At 38.8% G+C, this 18,170-nt stretch overlaps 2 protein-coding genes across 2 annotated transcripts; one reads left to right on the forward strand and one right to left on the reverse strand.

The window, feature by feature from the left end:
* Positions 1-4,994: 4,994 nt before the first annotated feature.
* Positions 4,995-6,786, forward strand: LOC146490064 (uncharacterized). Its single transcript, XM_085126843.1, has 2 exons — positions 4,995-5,681; positions 6,261-6,786. Exons 1-2 carry the CDS (start codon positions 4,995-4,997, stop codon positions 6,402-6,404), a joined length of 831 nt encoding a protein of 276 aa, XP_084982969.1. The 3' UTR covers positions 6,405-6,786.
* Positions 6,787-8,657: 1,871 nt separating this feature from the next.
* LOC146490065 (prostaglandin E synthase 2-like) lies at positions 8,658-16,609 on the reverse strand. The gene is made up of 5 exons (XM_085125771.1): positions 16,124-16,609; positions 14,788-14,981; positions 12,755-12,955; positions 12,185-12,299; positions 8,658-9,291 (listed from the first exon to the last, which is right to left on the reverse strand). Exons 1-5 carry the CDS (start codon positions 16,586-16,588, stop codon positions 9,157-9,159), a joined length of 1,110 nt encoding a protein of 369 aa, XP_084981897.1. The 5' UTR covers positions 16,589-16,609; the 3' UTR covers positions 8,658-9,156.
* Between the last annotated feature and the right edge of the window lie 1,561 nt (positions 16,610-18,170).

Genomic DNA, 18,170 nt, shown 5'->3' on the forward strand with positions numbered 1-18,170 from the left:
TTTACAGATAAAAACTGCAACTGGATGAAGAAGTAATTGATATTGGGAGAGAGTTCCAGATTTTGGGACCTTGGTAAAGGACCGTAAATTGCTTAAGATTTCACTTATGTCCAGGATCGATCTTGTTAGCAAAACTTGTTAGCAAAAATTTGCTTGCAAATTATTTTCGCAATTTTAGCAAAAAGAGATTTAAAGAAAACTGCTATTAGAAAAGTATAGAAGAAATAGCAAAAATTACAAAAGTAGCAAGACTTTTTCTTGCTATGTGAAAAGATTGAGTAACAAATATGGCGAAAATAGCAACAATGACAAATTTAACAAAATTCTACACTTAGCAAGGGAAAAGGTCAAGTAGGGCTTTGAGAAGTCCGCAAATTTCGCAAAAATCGCAAAAGTAACAAGACTTTTTCTTGCTATGTGAAAAGATTGAGTAACAAATATGGCGAAAATCACAAATCTAACAAAATTCTACACTTAGAAAGAGAAAAGGTCAAGAATGGCATCGAGAAGTCCGCAAACTTCGCAATAATCGCAAAAGTAACAAGACTTTTTCTACTTTGAGAGGGGTCAAGAACACCCGTGCATCAATTTTTTTTTCCTAATAATAATGGTTATCTTAACTGGGATACGTTCTTTTCCAGTAATTATGTAATGGGTTCCATTTTGGCGAAAAGGAAATCATCAGTTACAAACGTGAGGCTACTTATAATTACTGTCAGTAGCAAAATACTGTAATATCAATCTGTGTATGCTTCGTTCTTCCATCAACATACAGCTACAATGCATTAAAAGGAGTTTCGCTCACAGAAGGGGGCAAGTTTTAGTAACAAACGGAAACGTAAGCAGAACTTTTCATAGCCAAGAACCCACCATAACAATCGTTACAAAATATCAAGAACAGCAAATTGGGGGAAATGAAAACGGGTCATGAGATCCGCGCATTGTACATGAATGTTTCTGTCCAATACCCATAGTTTTTAAACAGGGATTGCTAGTGATCTGGTAATCTTTCTTTTTTAAATTAAGGCTTATAGTTGAACAACCACCACCAAGTGAATATTATTAAGATGTGTATGCCAGTTCATTTATTTTAAATAACAATATCAGTTACAAACGTGAGGCTACTTATAATTACTGTCAGTAGCAAAATACTGTAATATCAATAGGCCTTATCACGGTTTTCGACGCCATTTTGACGAGTAGGCAAACAGGCTTGAAATAACATTGTTTGTACGGAAATCCGATGTCAAATAATTTTCATAAAACATCGCTTCTGAAAAATTCATGAATGAGAAACTTTTGGTACTAGGAAAAGGATTTTAAGAAAAAAATTGGAGGGATGTAGCTGTGCCAGAAAGCGTCCAGTCCTGTTTTGAACTTTCCATACATTTCCCCGTATTTTTTCCCCCGAACTATTTTTAGTAGCAGTTTAGGGCTGGTTCGCTATACAGACAAATGTATGGAAAGTTCAAAACACGACTGGACGCTTTCTGGCACAGCTACATCCCTCCAATTTTTTTCTTAAAATCGTTTTCCTAGTACTAAAAGTTTCCAATTCACGAATTTTTCAGAAGCGATGTTTTATGAAAATTATTTGACATCGGATTTCCATACAAACACTGTTATTTCAAGCCTGTTTGCCTCCTCGTCAAAATGGCGTCGAAAACCGTGATGAGGCCTATCTGTGTATGCTTCGTTCTTCCAGCTACAGTGCATTAAAAGGAGTTTCGCTTCGGGCCCTTCTTGGCTTCTTTACTTTCTTAGTCTTTAATCTTGTTACATTTGTTATTCTTGCGATTTTTGCGATATTTGTAATAATGTTTTTAGCTAGCAAGAAAAATCCTTGTTACTTTTGCGATATTTGCGGGCATTTCGGGGCCCTTCTTGGCTTTATTACTTTCTAAGTCTTGAATCTTGTTACATTTGTTATTCTTGCGATAATTGTCACGGGTGTTTTTAGCTAGCAGGAAAAATCCTTGTTACTTTTGCGATATTAGCGGACATTTCGGGGTCCTTTTTGGCTTCTTCTTTTTCTAAAGCCTGGTTCTCATATGCAGCCGACCTACCTGCGATGACCTGCGTTGTAGTCGCCGGTTGACGTGATTTTTCGACCCAGGTGCATCGCAGTAGTGGCGCAGATGTACCTGGGACGTGCCACCGGTGAATTTAAAAAAGCGGGCGTAAACGGTATCATTTGGCGCTCTTTTCAGCATTCCTTCAAAAAACATGGATAGAACCCTGGTAATTCGTTGCCAGTCTAGTTTTCGCTAGTTTTGTTGCTTTTAAGGAGATACCTACGAGGAAAGCGTGAAGAAAAACGAGTAAAACGGAAGCGGAAGTTTTAGGTTCGCCCTATGCTTCGAGAAAGGAGCCAGCACGGACAGTATCATACTTTGTTTGCTGCGTTAAGGCTACACGACATATTTCTTCAGGTGAACAGAATGGCCAATTTGTCTTCTCGAGTTTATCTTCTTATTTGGTAAATGATTTTTATCTTGGACGTAATGAATTGTGGGCTATATTTGCCCCTGGTACATCGCCGACGATCGCCGGTTCCGTTCACATAAAACGTTTTTTTCGCCGGCGTTCCGGAAGAACCGCCGACCTGCCTGCGAAGTTGAACTCAAGTCAACTTCGCAGGCTTGCCGGCGGCAAAGGCCTGCGATGGTTGTTGCTGCCGACGGCGTATGTTCTCATATGTCGGAACAGTACCCCAGGCAGTACCGGTGGCTGTGTCGCAGGTAGTTCGGCGGCATATGAGAACCAGGCTTAAGTCTTGAATCTTGTTACATTTGTAATTCTTGCGATATTTGTAAATGACTTTGTAACATAATTTTTTCATCAATTATTTCTTTTGCGATAATTGCGAAAATAATTTGCTACCAAATTTTTGCTAACAAGGTCGATCCTGGACATATCTCTGGCTCGCACAACGCGCTTTTGCAAGTAAAATATTCTATTTAGGTTGACACATATGTGGACGACCAGGTGGAGTTACAGTAAGTGATGTAAGGATAAATTAGCGGTTCAGCCGTGGATTTTCCGACGGTTAGTTTACGCCTGCACGGTGTAACTGGACTTATGGGACGGATGCAAGACGTAGTCTATGTGTAACAATCCCAGTAAGAAGCGTTCTTGAACTGAAGCAAATTTAAGTAATGTTTTGACAGGTTAGCTGCGGCTTAAACTCGATCTTGCTTTTTCCCTTCAAGTCTTTGACGGACATGGAGTATAATTGGATGGATGCCTGTAAAGGTAGTCTCCCTCGCAGCCGGTTTAGTGTCGTCACGCAACGCTCCTCCCCACTAAAGGCGGACTTCCCTGTGGTACTGAGAGGTTTAAAAACAAGATGCCTGCTATACTGGCATTACGCGAGATGCTGGGGCTGATTCATTTATTCCAACTGTATGCTTCGCCGATTGATAAAACTATCCTTGCTAATGGAATAGTTTGAGTCACGACGATCGCGTTACGTTGTTTCCCTTGTGTAACGCTACTCAGGGTTTCAAGGGAAATTGCGGGAATTCCATTGCGATAACGTAAGCTTCTCAATGACCTCTTTTCAGTCTCGCGTCGTGGTCTAAGACTGTCAAACAAAGCACGATTCCTTCGCCAGGAACTCACCAATTTCCACCGTTTTAAATGTCGGGTGCTTCTTAGAAGTTATTCTTTCGATTTGCCGCTTCAAAATGGTGAAATTTCCGTTTGAAAATGGCACACTTGAGTCCACAACATGTTAACAATATGGAGCCAAATTTAATCTGTTTTTAATAAATAGATCAAATGATGCGTTGACGTCACACAGGTAGGGGTGAGTGGGTCCCCTCCCTCGCGATGTAAGCGACAAGAATGGATTTTGATTGGCCTGCTTCTGTTGAAGACAATCAGAACAATACACCCCGAGTAGGAGAGGGGTGAGTTTAATGAATAAATTAATGTACCGATTTGTAGCTACGAGGAAGAAAAAAAAAAAAGATGCCTGCTTTACTGGCATTACGCGTGATGCTGGGGCTGATTCATTTATTCCAACTGTATGCTTCGCCGATTGACAAAACTATCCTTGCTAATGGAATAGTTTGAGTCACGACGATCGCGTTACGTTGTTTTCCTTGTGTTACGCGACTCAGACTTTCACCGGAAATGTGTGGAATTCCATTACGATAACGTAAGCTTCTCAATGACCTCTTTTTAGTCTCGCGTCGTGGTCAAGGACTGTCAAACAAAGCACGATTCCTTCGCCATGAACTCACCAATTTCTACCGTTTTAAATGTCGAGTGCTTCTTAGAAGTTATTCTTTCGATTTGCCGCTTCAAAATGGTGAAATTTCCGTTTGAAAACGGCACACTTGAGTCCAGAACATGTTATAAACAATATGGCCCCAAATTTAATCCGTTTTTAATAAATAGATCAAATGATGCGTTGACGTCACACAGGTAGGGGTGAGTGGGTCCCCTCCCTCGCGATGTAAGCGACAAGAATGGATTTTGATTGGCCTGCTTCTGTTGAAGACAATCAGAACAATACACCCCGAGTAGGAGAGGGGTGAGTTTAATGAATAAATTAATGTACCGATTTGTAGCTACGAGGAAGAAAAAAAAAAGAAATCGACCCGTTTTTAGACACGGTATGCCCCCTCAGGGCATCCCGCGTAATTAATGTACCGATTTGTAGCTACGAGGAAGAAAAAAAAGAAAGAAATCGACCCGTTTTTAGACACGGTATGCCCCCTCAGGGCATCCCGCGTAAAAAGAAATCGACCCGTTTTTAGACACGGTATGCCCCCTCAGGGCATCCCGCGTAATAACAGAATACGTAATGTCCGATATTCAGTGTTATTATTCGACATTCACGCTAATTATGCATGTTGTCGTGGTTGTAAGCTCCATCAAGCTCCATAACGTCACTGCATTGCCCTTTTATGGTGTTGTTCAGAGTATGCTCGAGTATATAAAGCGGCTCCTCGCAATTTCTCCTCGCCGCCATCAGACTCGCCATGTCATCACAACTCACAGACAAAGTCGACAAACTTGCTGACGAACTTCAAAAAGCTTATAATGCTGTTCTACTCCAGATATTTGACGGTTTGGAGACAGATCAGCAGAAAAAGCTTCACTTTTACTTTACCGGACGCATTTCAAGACGAACCACTGAAACTTTGCATGTTCTTCGCTCGCTGAAAGATGCTGGAGAAATTTCATGCCTCGACGTAAGTTCTCTGAAGGAAGCTTTGAGAAATATACAAAGATCGGATCTTGCAACGAGCTTAACCGCCTTCGAAATCAAGAGGGACCTGATAATTCTTCTTGACTTCTATGCCAGGATGAGGCAAGGATCGGAATCGCGAAGTCGCTCTTCGTCGGTAGAGTTAGTCGCTGGATATCTGCTGAACTTCATGACGGAGATAGCTGGGGATCGATTTGATGTCAGCAACGTTAGATCACTGATGATGGAACCGCGGAAAAAGAGTATCACAAAGCTGCTGATCGATTTCGAAGAGGAAATCGAACGTGAAATTGCAGATCCTTGGGGCAAACTGACTTGCCTGGTCATTATTGCCGGAGAAATAGTGGCTGAAGCTTTGGCGAACGAAGAACCTGGCTGGAACCCGGAAGTACCGAAACTGTGCTCCACGGCAGCTGATTTGCTTTGCACTCGGATGATGAGACGAGACGGGAGTTGGGTAAGTTGTCGAGGAGATACAACTTAGAATTTAACTTTAATATCGATTAATAGCTGTTTTGTTTTCGTACAGTAGAAAATTTTATAATAAACATAACTATTTCCTTTGTGTATAAATACACCCACTTCCTTCAAAGTGATTGGTTGGTAAGGGACACGTGCTCTTTGCCCAATTTGAGATTCGAAAGCGAAACTTAGACAAAAAGAGGAAGGCCAATGGATTGTGGAATTAATTCTGGAACCTTGAAAAAATTTAACCGTACTTTTTGAGCAACATCCTTGGGTTGATTTACTTGTGTTTCGTAAAATATGAAGACAACCTCTATGGCAAAGCAACTGGTTTTTACAGTCATGCAAACACCTTTTTTGGTGAACATGAATCCGCATTTTGCAGCGGATTTATTTACTTCTAGCATTGTTCTGCGATCCACTATTTCCGGTAGCGCTTACAAAGGCACTGTAACGGCACTAGCATGGCAATGTCTTTTATTATGAGTCAGTAAAGCCAAATGAACTCCAATTTGGGATTGGGAGCGACTATTGTTCAGCCTTTTTGATATCTGGAAATGTTCATTTTAAGGAAAAGTTCTGTGACCATGTCATGGAAAGGTACAACCAAGTCTGCCATCAAGGGAATGAAACATCTGATGCCAGCAGCTTGATGAAGAAGAGGAAGATAGCTGATGCAGTTCAACAGCTAAAAGACACAACTTTTTTCCAGTAGGCAAATCAGTGTACATGAATCTCCTTTTAGTATAAACCAAACCAGTGGATATGTGTTTTTCGCCTGCTCTGATTGGATACTGAAACACCGGGTAGTATTTGCTATTCAGCCTCTTGCACAGTTGTGGATTTGTAAGCGAGCCTTTTTTTTTTTTTTTTTTGCCAGTTTGTCAGAAATGAAATGTCAAATTGGCTATCCACTGGTTTATTATGTACTAAAAGGATTAGTATTCTGATCTAAGTGTCGGTGGATACGATAAAGATTTAGCTTGAGCCGTGAATAATTATCCACCATTAACTACAGTAATACAGTAATAACTTCCAGTTTTAGTTTAAATAGTCCAGACACGGAATGCAGCAGAAAAAAAAAAAAAAAAAGAAAATTATAATCACCTAAAAATTGAAAAAGAAAAAAAAATGATAAAAAAGGAAAACAAAACAAAGAAACCACGAGAAGAAACATAAGAAAACAAGTCAAGATTCACGAAACAATGGTAAGTGACCAAAATGATGGCCTGCGGTTACTTATACCATAAGATAAACATTACCACTTATAAGGCAGCGCCTTATTAAAGTCACCAAACGTTCAATGCGGAACATGTGACAATATATGGTACTGTTACTGTTGGCGGACAGTACAAAACCACTGAAATATATTTAAAGATGCAACAGTCATGTACAGTCATGTTGTTTCTTTTGACGGACTGCTTGTCCACATACAAAGCTGAACTGTCAGTGTACAGTTTCAAGATGCAGACTGCATCAAATGTAAGTATTAATACAAAATTGATGTATTGCTATTTTGCCGAGACAACCGGTCAAGATGGAAACTGACCAGTGTCAAAGTCAATACGATGTTTATATGAAGATACACAGTTGAATACAGTGTATATATTTGCAGGTTCAAGGTGCAAAACTGATAACCGTCGCTATAATGTGAATGTCCCGTTTGAATACTTCTACTTATAGAACAAATGGCAGCTTGTTATATGTCTTGTGGAATAAACAAAATAATTTGTTTTCCCAACTAGGTGTTGACTGATTTTTAATGTAACTTAGTTGACACGTATGGTTGTTAAAAGGGAAAAGGGTAGGGAAAACAGCCCTTTTCAAAATTTATGTTCCAACACTGTTAATACTAGAGGATGTTGCTGTGCTTTCAGAGAACCTGAGACAGACCACAAAACAGTAGTTTTTTTCCTTAATTTATACATGGAGAAGCTGATCACCGAAAGTGGATAAGAAAGAAATAGAAATTCAATAGCATTGCAGTGTGGATTCTTAAAAGATAGAGATCGGTCTCCTGAATATGTTTGTATTACAATTTCGATGTTTTCCACATTTTAATCCTCTGACCTCTTTTAAAGGGTCATGGAGATTTTGCTGTAGAATCAAACTGATCAAATTTTTGTCAAAGGACTTATTTTACTGACATTATTCTTAGAGCACCGGGAAAGGAGTAAAAAATTAACAAGTGATTTCTCCGAAAAAGAACAAACTAGAATCAGTTTTTGCCGATTTGCCACAAATTACACGCAAAAGAATTGGCCAAAATATTTTAAGTTGCAATCTATTAACCATTATTTTAACATTTTCATTGATACAATTTTTGTTTGACTATTCAAAGTGACTCTTAAAATAAGTGACATTTCAAGCATCAAAACTCATTTCAAATGAAGGATATATCGAAAAACATCTACAATCGTGCATCATCGTTGACTGACTTCAAGGATCTATAAATGTTCTTTTTAAAGCTAACAGCATTTGACTATTTGCAGCAGCATGTGGCATAGCACGTTTTGGTAAATTTCTCTCATAATTTGCCAACCGCTAAACGAAAATCTCTCCAGTCTGTGGACGAACAGATCTAATGAACCGTTGTTACTTTTGGGCTCCCCCCCCCTCCAAAAGCAAAAAAAGGTGCACAGTAACTTCTAATCTCCAGCTTTAAACCACTCCTTAGTTAAAATGTATCCTAACTATTGTTTTTTTTTTTAACAACACACTATTGTTGGGTTAAGGACACATCTTAACTTAATAGGAGGGCTTCGTGAAGCTAGTCCATGATCAGTTAAAAAAAGAAACATTTGTTCTGTGGTTGGTCGCAGCTTCAAGACATTCCAGGGAAGGCATCTCCGTTTGATTCTGCAATAACCTTGGCTTTTGGCCATGAGACAGTTTTGAGAAGAAACAATGTCCATTTGAATCTTATTTCATATTTTTTAACGTTATATGTGCAATGATAAGCTGGATACAGTATTTTAACTACTTTGTATTTTATTTTAACTGTTATCGAAAGACCTTTTTTGTTTTCAGAACTTTATAGCTGACAGAGCTTTAAACCATTATCACACATTGATTAGAAACGTTCTACATAGTAGGTAGTTTGAACAAGATTCAGACGGAGGAGAACTGCAAACATGGACCCTGATGCTTGGAAAAAAGCCATATATTGTTATGCATTTTAAAGCGTTTTAGAATACATAGTTCATTGCATTGCTTTTTGTGTTGGCTATAAAAGGTGGTATGGCAGTATTAAGGTTTTGGTGAAAGGGTGGGTTTTCAGTGAACAGGTTTTCTGGTCACAACCATCAGTTACATGTACAATGTTACCACAGTGATTTGTAGACAGTTTAGCCACACAGCCATCATATTCTCAGTAATTTCTGCACTCTATTTACATGTAGTTAAGTACTGCCTGACACTCTTGACAGTTGTGGTAGCCATGGATGGTTCTTTCTCCACACACACTGTCAGACGGTATGAGCTCCCGCATGAGTCTGTACAGCTGTTTTCACACGGTCATACCATGGTTTCATTGATGTGTTTGTCATGAGGTCTTGAAAGGCATCCAATCCTTCCAGTCCACTTAATACACCATATACAGCCTGAAAAAAAATTACCACATGTGTACCTTCAATAATGTTAGAGCGGATTTCAATTGAGTGTCCTGAGTAATTTCGCATTTGCTTCGGTTTTGCATTACTACGTTCTGTGATTGGTTAACAAAACTTGCACCACCTTCTCAACAAATGAGAAGCAAAACCAAAACCAATCGTGTTTTGGCTGCACACGTTTTCGCACGCTTGGTGCAAGTTACATGTTTTCGCTTCACATTCTGATTGGCTCCTTGTGTTGTTTACATCTGTTGTGATTGGCTAGAGCAATTACTTTGGTTTTTGGTTTTACAACACTCAATTAAAAACCGCTCTATAGACTGGAGAAATGCTGCCAGAGGCTACCATGCAGCTAAAGAGGTTTTGTCCTTCTCAAAATATCAAGACTTAAGGTCAGCACAAAAGAAGGGACTAGTCCCTGCGACTAGTCCCCGTGGCTAGTCCCGGGGACCAAGTCCCTCCGTGTGAATTACCCATTTTCATCAAAAGTTTAGTTGCAGGGACCAAAATTTGGTCCCTGCAACTTGTCTTACGAATTCAAACACCCACAAGTCCCCGGGACTTGTCCCCTCAAATTATGCTGGTCCCTGCATGTGAACCGTTGTGGGACAAGTCCCTGCGACAAAATGAAAATAAACCAGTCGCTGATCAGTATTTTCGCTCCCATAACCCCTTACGAACTTCGTTTCAAGATGGCGGCCGACGGTGAGGTTGAACAAGTATTTTAGTTCTGTTTGTATTTAAGGCCTTGTTTGAATAGCTGCTGTTTTTCTGTTCTGAATCAATAGTACACCAAACTCTAAAAAAGAATAAAACCTTTTGGAAATTGTAAATGACTGACTACTTGTATAGATCGACAATGTGCTGTTTTATTGAAAATTTATTTAAAATTTAGTAACTTCGGTTTCACTATTTAGAACCGCTCCTTTTTTGTCTCTACGTTTCCCTGAATTTCAGTGAAGGCGCCCTAAATTTTGCTATATTTCAATGTGTAACAGGTCTCCGCGTGTAGTTGTCCCCGCGACTTGTCCCATCATGTAAACCCTACAGCGGACTAGTCCCTGAAACAAGTCCCTGCGACTAGTCCCCTTGTGTGTGCCAACCTTTAACCCTCTCACTCCCAAGAGTGCCATATGGCACAATAAGTCATTACACGTTCAATATTGGGTCAATTTGTATACAATTTGGACACCAAACAGATCTTGGAGAGATCTGCACAATGGCAGCATAGAATCTTACCCCCCTCCTACATAAGACATGATTAACCACCCCTCCATTTTTTTGTAACTTTTTCCTCTTACACTTTTAAGACCAAGTCACCATTTGACAGGAAATTATGTGCTGACATCTGCAAATTAGGCTATAGTTTAGGGGTATACCTAGTGTATACGAGAAGTAAGATGTCTTTTAAGGTTTTATTTTCTAGTTTAAACACTTTTCATTCTTTCCTGTTACTTCCCTTGTCTTAGCTGGAATGATTTCTACAATGCCTCAGATAAAACCTTTAAATTGGTGTATTACAGTTGGTGTAGGGGTTTACAGTTGCCGTTTTACAAAAATACGACTTTTCTCATGGGAGTGAAAGGGTTAAGATAACAATAACCTGTGGCTTTGTTCAGGGCCGATCATCTAAACAATGCTTAGACAAGGTTTAACAAAACTAAGAACTCAAGCCAAGTCTTAAACTGTTTACATTGGGTCAGACTGCTTAGATGGTGTACAGCCACATACCAGAAAAAACAAATACCCACTTAAAATGACCTAAATGACCTATTATAATAATTTCATCGGGCATTGCGGCGTATTTTGCGGGCTAAAATGAAGAATTCAGCGGGCTAAAATATATTTTAGCCCGCTGCTCTGAGCCAATAAGAAAGAAGAAAAAAAGGTAGCCAGCCAATCAGAATTGGAAGCCATTCAACTGTTCGCGCCGTTTTCTTGTTTCTTTGACTGGAAGCGCTGCCATCTGCAAAGAGATTGTTTTGAGCTACAAAATCGATGGAAAACCTAACGAAGAAGCAAATTCTCAGTCGTCTGAGCTAGATAAAGAGGACTTTAATACAGAAACTCGTGGGCGATGGGTGGAAATAATGCCTGTAGTAGCTCCACGGCCGGAGGCGATGTGAATCTAACTTGTCTTCTTTGAGCGAAACCAGCTCAGTTAACTTACACAATTAATTTTAACAGTCGTAAGAGACTATTTCTTCGCAGTTTACAAAATTCTGTTATTTTCCTTTTGAAAACTTAGAAGCAAAGATTCTTATGACAAAATTTGCGGTGTTCTACCAAAGTTTTAACTTTTTGTGACAACGAAAGCTTTTGTACAATAAAATAAACGCCGACGCGATTCCGGCAGCGTTCACTGAAGATATCGCGATCGCTTACTGTACTGTCTTTGATTCCTTTTGTGAATGCCCTCTGAAATTATTATAATAGTAATAGAGTTGATGTTCTTGGGCGTAAATATGTTTTTGGCCCTTCTCAGAACTCATTTTAGCCCTCGCCTGCGGCTCGGGCTAAAATGAGCCTGAGTCGGGCCAAAAACATATTTACGCCCGCGAACATCAACTCTATTGTTATATCGGTGATCGCTTTTCATGCAACTAGTTTCTTCTTATAGCTACATGTAAAGTGCTACATGTAAGTCCAAAGGAGTCCATAAGTATGGTCGGGTGGAAAATCAGGCAGCATTTTGCCAGCTGCTGGTACATTTTGAAAGGGCTGAGCTCTGCCTGGAAAACACCTCTAAGCAGGGGAAACTGGTAGAAAAATTAAAGACATTGTAGAAGACTTTGAGTTAGAATTAACATAATCATTGTCTTAAAGCAGCATTTTTCCAGAGGTGTTTTCCCCCAAATGAAAAGGTTGTAAAATTAAGCCCTACCAGGTCTGCAAGATTTGGAGCACTGCCCCCCATGAACTTCCTGCGACCAACAGCACGCATCCACTTTTCAGCTTCCTCATACATAGCAAGACGAACATCACTTTGTAAATTGTACCTGAAAATGTAGCAAGACAGACTTATTATTTGCTGTTAACAAGAGTAGACTACAGCTATTTGGAAACCTGACCCACAGGATTGTTAGTTGTGATACTGTCACCATCACTGATCAAAGTCAAATTAATTAATTATTTATTTCTTTAATCAAGCCTGTTGCTTGTAATAAAGGGTGTTTAATTAAGGATGAACAGTCATGCTCTTAAAGTTCAATTTATGGCTTCGTTTCACATTACAAAAAAAAATTAAATAAATAAAATAATAATAATAATAATAATAATAATAATTAAAATTACCAAAATGTTTCAAACATATTTCCCCCACAATAACTATGACAATTTTTGTTTGCTAGATCATGATAGCTATCATTTAAGAGGGTCATTTAAATGACATAAAGACATCAGGTTTAACTGAGTAAATGGTTAACTCAGTTCTTGTCATGGTAAATACACTTACTTGTTTTTCACATGTTTCCCTACAAAATACATGAAGACTGGTCCAGCAAGGTATGTTGTATATTTCTCAAACATGCTGAAGTTGCTCTGCTTAGTAAAATACTCAAATGCCTGCATGGCCTCCGATGCAGTGCGGTATATATTTGGTGATAGAGTGTGAACAAATGTGTTGTCAACCCATTTCCGCCATTTTCTCTCCTCTCTGCAAGAAATCATGACATAATTATTTATTAATTTTTTAGCAGAGTGAAATATATGACAATTCACACTATATGAGCTGCGGAACAAAGATTAAAGAGAAGAAAGACCTCATGATTGCAGCAATGAATGTAACTCAAACAGCTGAGAAAAGAAGGCCTGAAATTTCAATTCTCGCTGGAATGGGATTTTGAACCCACAGAAACCCCCAATGAAAATACAGACCAGAAATAATGAAATTCAAAGTACATGAACTGCAGACAAAACTAAATAAAATGTGATGCAATTTGTGCATGTTTTCAAACTCCAAGCCTTCACACTGTAGATAAAACCTAATCACACCAAACTTTGCTTTTCAGCAATGATTCTTAACATAATTTCAATAGTAGTTTGAATCAAGTTGCATGTGTATTTGCAACTTATGAAATAGCTGTCAAATCCATTGCACCTTGATCTGTGTGCAAGTGTGTGAAGCAATCATGTACATGTACATGTATATGTATCACTTCTGTCTTTACATGGATTAAAACATGGTAAAGCAGTTAAGACACTTAACATAAGGTGGCCGAACACAGTTTTTCCAGTACACAGGTGTTACTAAACATTATTTGAAAACTACGTACTTCTGAGTACCCGAAATTAGCATGGTGCAAGATTAACTAAGAAGGAATAAATTTTGATACTTCTTGTTGAACCAGGTGCCGTTGCCATGGAAACGCAGCAAGCTATTAACCGTCCACAAATAATGGTTTTTCTTAATTTTTAGAAAATGCACTCGTTAGATTTTTTCCATATTTTGTATCCAGAAAAACCCACAAAATACTGACATAGTGACGCTGCTTTCATGTAATTTTAACAGACAGATCTCCTGTAAATGTTGGTTTTGCACTTTTAATTAATGTTTTTTGAAGATAACCTCTGTTAGATTTTGTTTTTGGTTTGTAGGCAAGTTACGCTTTTAGAAAACTACTGTTTTGTCAAATTTCACGAAATTCTAACGAGCAGTTCCTTAGAAAACAGTTTATTTCCATTAAAATAACCAGTCACAATTTTTTGCTCAAATGCGCATGCGTGGCTTTTAATTAGGGTTTCTCAGAAAGATGATAAGCGTACAAAAAGGCTTAGCTCATTGTGAACTCAATTTCTTTGTTCGGTGATAAATGAAGAGGGATCCACAAACGAGAAACTAAGTTATTTTAAGAGCAAAACTTACCTTTTGGTATAAAATCGAGTGGTCGATAGTATTTGCTTACTACAACCCTAGCGCGCGCTGAATAGCATCACTAACAGAATCTGTAAAGCGCGCGCAAACTGTGTTCGGCCACCATAAAGTGTTATATTTTTGTTGCTGTTCTGACAGATAAATCTCTCATGTGTACATGTATCTTTTAATTTACAACACAGGTGTAGAACTTGACTAAGTTAGCTCCTTCTGGTTGTTTCTGGTGCCCTGTAATCACATTTTCCTGTGATTGTTGTAGAGTTTTCTTTCTTAGTGCTAATAACTGCTGTTGTTGTTGTCTTATTTGTTTTTTACTCTACAGTCACACTAAATACTTTCTTAAAATTTGTCTGCTCTGAAATTGATTCTGTGGAAGACAAAGTTGCTTTTTCTCATTTACGTATATCCCTGACTCAGGTTATTTAAGACTGAGTACATGTACACAACATCCAGAGCATCAGGATGGACAGGTCTACATAATTCATCACAAGCTCTCCATCATGTGTTCACTCCAAAATTGGGAGACAGATTTATTATTACTTACCGGTAGTTTAAAATATTATTTCATTTCATCACTAACTAGTATTCTTATTTACAATTTATAGTACGCCTACTTTTCCTTTTCTGCAATGCTCTTGTCTACGGCCTCTTTGTGCATAATGAAATATCTGTTGGCATATTCTGTCTCTTCTTTTCCATCAGCTGTTTGCATCTTCATCTCAGGATAGTAAATCAGGATCTTCTCTAAGGAATCATGACCCAGCATCAAGGAACGAAGAGCGCTGATGATGACTGATGAGTCGTTGATCTGTTGACAATAAAAATGCTACATGAAGAAAAAGAAGGGTGGGGGTAAAGGCAAAGTCAAATTCAGGACATCACAGGAAGCCCATACATTATGACAACAACATGTAGAACTTAATCTAGTGTGTCAAGCATGTGGCAACTTGGCCAGAATTATTAGCTTTTTGAAGATGATTCCAATTTATTGCACTGTACATCCTTACTATGCATACAACAATGCATTAATAAACTTGACAGGCAAGTGCATATCAATAACATAGCAGGTTTTTTTTTTATTCTAAGCTCAGTAGAGCTGAACATGAACAAGTAGAAAGACTATCTTTTTGTTATTACATTGCTTTAGCTTGGTGATCATCCTCTTTGTGTTGAAAGATAAAAAAAAAAAAATCATCAGATCAGATCATTTCCTTTATTTATCTTTCTATCAGACAGTACACTAAAGTGTATGACGGTCTTCTTTTTCTTATAGAAGGCAAGTGTGAGTCAAAATTTCCTCCTACATGTCGCATCTCCTCACAGGAAGCATTTTCATATGCGCTGTGGTTTGCTCGCTTTACTATCCGTAAGAAAAATAAGGGACTGCTCATAGCCAATCACAGAGAGAGAGAACTGATCAAATAGCCTTATACTAAAAACAATCACTGAGAGTTTGAAAACATATTTGAATGTCAAGGGAATCATCTCAAGATCTTATGTGCAAATTTAAGTGTTTCAAGTTGTTTTCACTGTGAAATCCATCTAATTCCAAATTACATAATTCCCTCCCCTAAAAAGTCCTTCAATGAACATACATGTAGACCAAGGCCTTACTTTGAGAATTTTACAGTAAAATCATGTTGTATCCCCTTTAATTTTGCACAAGTGACTGTTATTCAATAATTATTGTGATCAATATATCAAAGCTATAATATTTTGCAATCATCAGGATTGAAATTCATTTCATATCAAACATGAAAGATCAGCCAATAATTATGAAAGGAAGAATAGTTCACTCTGTTTTGCAACAATCGTGACTACCCCATGGAGGATTGGGGTGCAGGGGGGAGTTGGGGGGGGGGGGGGAGGTGGGGAATCAGGTTTGATGATCTAGAGCTGGTCTCTAAATATTCGTCTCCAGACGAAACACGTTCAGTTATTTAATCTCACCTGCTTGTCATTCGCAATAACGAATGGTACTTTCCTGTACTTGGAGAAGCTAATTTCTTTCTTCCATAGTGGATTCACCTCCACAACGGTGTAATCAATGCCATAGTAATTGAGAAACGCTCGTACTTTCCCGCAGAAGGGGCAGTTCTGATATTGATACAGAGTAACCGAAAGTTTGGGGGCTTCTTGATTGAAAATGGACTCCAATTCGGCCTCGGAAACTTTTATCGGGCGAGCTTTGGCATCACTGGAAAACGTGCAATACGATAGAACACCCGCAGCAGCAAGGGTTATGCCACAACTCCCCGCCAAAATAGCCGTGAATCGATGACTTCTTCCAAAACCATTTGATGTGTAGCTACTCGAGCTGATCAGTCGCCTTTCCGCACAGTTAGTTCCACTGCTAAACAAAGATTTGCTGAGCGATGAGTAGAAATTTAGACGAAACACTCTTCTGGCCGCCATATTGATTTGTTGGTCGATTTGTTATGCAATGACTTGTTTCCAGGACTTCTCTTCCATGAGAAAGATAGGTCAGAAATAAGTACTCACGGGGCAACCACTGGACTAATGTCCTATGAATTAGAAATGTTACTTCTTTCATCGTAATTTCAACCTACTCTTTTGAAGACGGAGAGTCGTGTGTTATCGGTAACAGATGTAATTCCGGTCAGTATAAAATGCAGATTGCAGACTGCAGACTGGGTATAAAATGCAGACTAGGTATAAAATGCAGACTGCATGTAATTCTCTTAAGCTAAAAGTGAAGCCACTCCCTTTTCTCGATTGCGAGACCTGACAAACGTATACCCTTAAAAAGGCTGCCTGAAAGTACGTAAAATACGTCCGCCATTCACTCAACTACTTGAACCGACAAATTTTGTGCAGCAGTTTCCCTCTCGTGACGTCATCTTATCATCTTGGCGGCATTGAAAAGCGAGAAAAAGCAGTCGAAATGGTCAAGTTCTCGATCTTCCCCTACTTCTACCAAAAATGTCTCTGATTCCAGGTCTAAGACCCCGTCCACACGCATCCGGATATTTTTGAATCCGCAACTTTTTCTTTCCGGATACGGCTATCGTCCACACACATCTGGCGAAATCGCAAGCAAATCCGGAAATTTTTGACCGCTCTCCAGAGTACAAATTTTTGAATCCGATAACATTGTTGCAGATTCAAAAATATCCGGATACGTGTGGACGGGGTCTAAGTAACGCGAGTGGTAGTATTGAAGACAATGGCGATGATTCTCAGTGAAATGAAGGGAAAAGATGACATCACATTTTGCTCGGCCCAAAGGAATGCGGCCTCTGGGAACAAAATACAGAAAAAGATGGTGTTGCGAACCTGAAACGGCCAATAAGCATATAGTAAGCCCTAACTTTTGCAAAATTAGTCCCTGCACTTAGGGCATTGTGTTCGAATTTTTCTGTGCGTTTTTACGAGCAATTTTAAGGTTTTCGCACTCTAAGAATTATGGGTAAGCGTACCAGTCGCCATCGTTTATTGCAAATGGTTGTAATCCGACGCATGGGCAGACGTTTGACCGTTGTGAATTCTATCCCAGAGGTGCTCTTGCGGTAGTTGCCGAACTTTCAATTCCAGTCTTGTATCTAACAATGACGAGTTTTTCATCTGATTTCCCCCTTATTTTTCATTGGACATTGGACAGATAAATCTGAGTCAAGAGTCAAACCGTCCAACAACAACAACAACAAAAACATTTTTTTTTTGACGTAAAGACTGCGGATTATGGGATTGTATATTTATGTTTTAGTACAAAGGGAAACAACATAAGGCAACAATCGTTACTTCTATAATACAAAATAAATTATTAAGGGCACATTTCTACAAAATTACTTTATCAAAATTGCTGAAAAAAAACCCCTCCATTTCCCTGCCTTAGACAAGTTTTCTAGCCGGCGTTTTTACTGAAAACCCTCGAAATCAAATCAGTCCCATTTTTTTTTTTTTATATATATATTACACTATTTGGTTAGGAACACAAGAGAAGAAAAAAGTTCAGTAATTATACATACATATTGAA

This window comes from Pavona decussata, unplaced genomic scaffold (assembly GCF_977016875.1).
Source record: "Pavona decussata unplaced genomic scaffold, jaPavDecu1.1 SCAFFOLD_2, whole genome shotgun sequence".
Taxonomy (NCBI): domain Eukaryota; kingdom Metazoa; phylum Cnidaria; class Anthozoa; order Scleractinia; family Agariciidae; genus Pavona; species Pavona decussata.